Genomic DNA, 1,671 nt, shown 5'->3' with positions numbered 1-1,671 from the left:
CTTTTATGTGATTCTTCCTTGGTTTTCAATATGTATATTTGATTTTAATTTTTAAACAGAATTTTCACAGTAAGAATATAAGAATCCTGGAGCCAACAAATATAAGTATGATAAATGTCTACTTAGTTGACTCAAGAAACAGTTCTCATGTTTTTATTACTGTTATAATTTAGACCCACCAGTTCTCCAAGTGTGGTCTGCAGACTCTGGGGGTTGCCAAAGCTTTCAGAAGGGTATGAATTTTATAATTGCATTAAGGTATTATTTGCCCTGTTCAGGGTGTTGACATTTTCTCTGATGGTGCAACAGTAATGGTGAGTAACTTGTTGTCTTCTTAGCACTGGTCAATGCCGTAGTCCCAAACTGAACCAGAAGTCACTGGTTCTTTTTTTTTTTTTTGAAGTAAATGTAATTCTCAAGATTTTATTTGTAATAAAAGATGAAGCTTAGAACTGGATCACCTGGCCCTTTCTCTTCTTATCTCCTCCCAGTTCAAAATGCTTGCATCTCTTAATAGCCAACATTCTCTTAGATCTGCAGTTGGGCTCAACACATTCAAGTCTCAGGACAATCTTCTTTGTAGTTTTAGCCTTTTTCCGGAAAATTGGCTTAGTCTGTCCACCATAGCCACTCTGCTTCCTGTCATACCGCCGCTTTCCCTGGGCATAGAGAGAATCCTTGCCCTTCTTGTACTGTGTCACTTTGTGGGGCTGATGCTTGCCACACTTCTTACAGAAGGTCCGGCGGGTTTTAGGAACGTTCACCATGCTTGCGAGAGCGCTATCGGCACGGAAAGCCACTGGTTCTTTTTTTTTTTTTTTTTAAAGATTTATTTATTTTTGCATACAAGAACTGGGGTGTAGGCCAGAGGTACTGGGGAGGGGGTAAGAGAATTTATCAGAAACAGAGTGGGGAGCAGAACAGGTGGACTAACTGAAATACACTGCTGAGGGGAGCAGCGGGGTGAGACAGGCTAGGTCTGCTGTGCCATGTGGGTCAGCTCCTTGGCCAAGGATTGAAATCGTGCTGCAGTGGCTGAACATAGCTTAATAGCACTGTAACTTTAACCCCTATGCCATCAGGGAGGCACCATGCATTCGCAGTAAAATTTAAAAAAAAGAACAGTTTCACTTAAGGATGTCCTTATGTAAAATACACATGCAAAAATAATTTTTCTGCATCAAAACCCTTGAGTATGTCTTTTTAATATTCTGTGTGATGAATGGAAATATGTATAAAAAGCCCACTGCATTGAAGTGCAGTGGATAGCTAGAGTAAAAGATTTGTAGGACTGTGTGAACTGTGACTTGAAGAAGCCTCTTTTTCATAAAACACCTTTTTTTGCTTGAAAGCATTACCGGCAAACTATGTTATTCAATTTGAATATTTGACAGGCATTTTCTTGAAAATAAGGTAGGTCTGTCACTTCAAGGAAAAGAATACTTATTACCAATGATAAAAATTCAAGCTTTCAGGTGAAAATTAGAATTTTGGAAAACTGTATTTTGTCGACCATGACTTGAGACCTTTCCAATACTTAAAAGATTCTTCTGATGAGATCAGTGGCAACTCCTGATGTTTTCACTATGTTAATGATTTTTGCCTTCCTAGGATATCATATACTTAGAATCAAATAGTATATGTAATCTTTTCAGACAGGTTTCTTCTACT

At 38.4% G+C, this 1,671-nt stretch overlaps 1 protein-coding gene across 1 annotated transcript; it reads right to left on the bottom strand.

Moving 5' to 3' along the window:
• Positions 1-446: 446 nt before the first annotated feature.
• On the bottom strand, positions 447-971 carry LOC311185608 (large ribosomal subunit protein eL42; the record flags this gene model as incomplete). Its single annotated transcript, XM_084256264.1, has 1 exon — positions 447-971. The coding sequence occupies exon 1, from the start codon at positions 765-767 to the stop codon at positions 447-449; it is 321 nt and encodes a 106-aa protein (XP_084112390.1). The 5' UTR covers positions 768-971.
• Between the last annotated feature and the right edge of the window lie 700 nt (positions 972-1,671).

This window comes from Talpa europaea (genome assembly GCF_964194135.1).
Source record: "Talpa europaea genome assembly, chromosome: 2".
In the NCBI taxonomy this organism is placed as follows: domain Eukaryota; kingdom Metazoa; phylum Chordata; class Mammalia; order Eulipotyphla; family Talpidae; genus Talpa; species Talpa europaea.
Note: the sequence above shows the minus strand (reverse complement) of the source record. Positions and strands in the feature narration are given on the sequence as shown.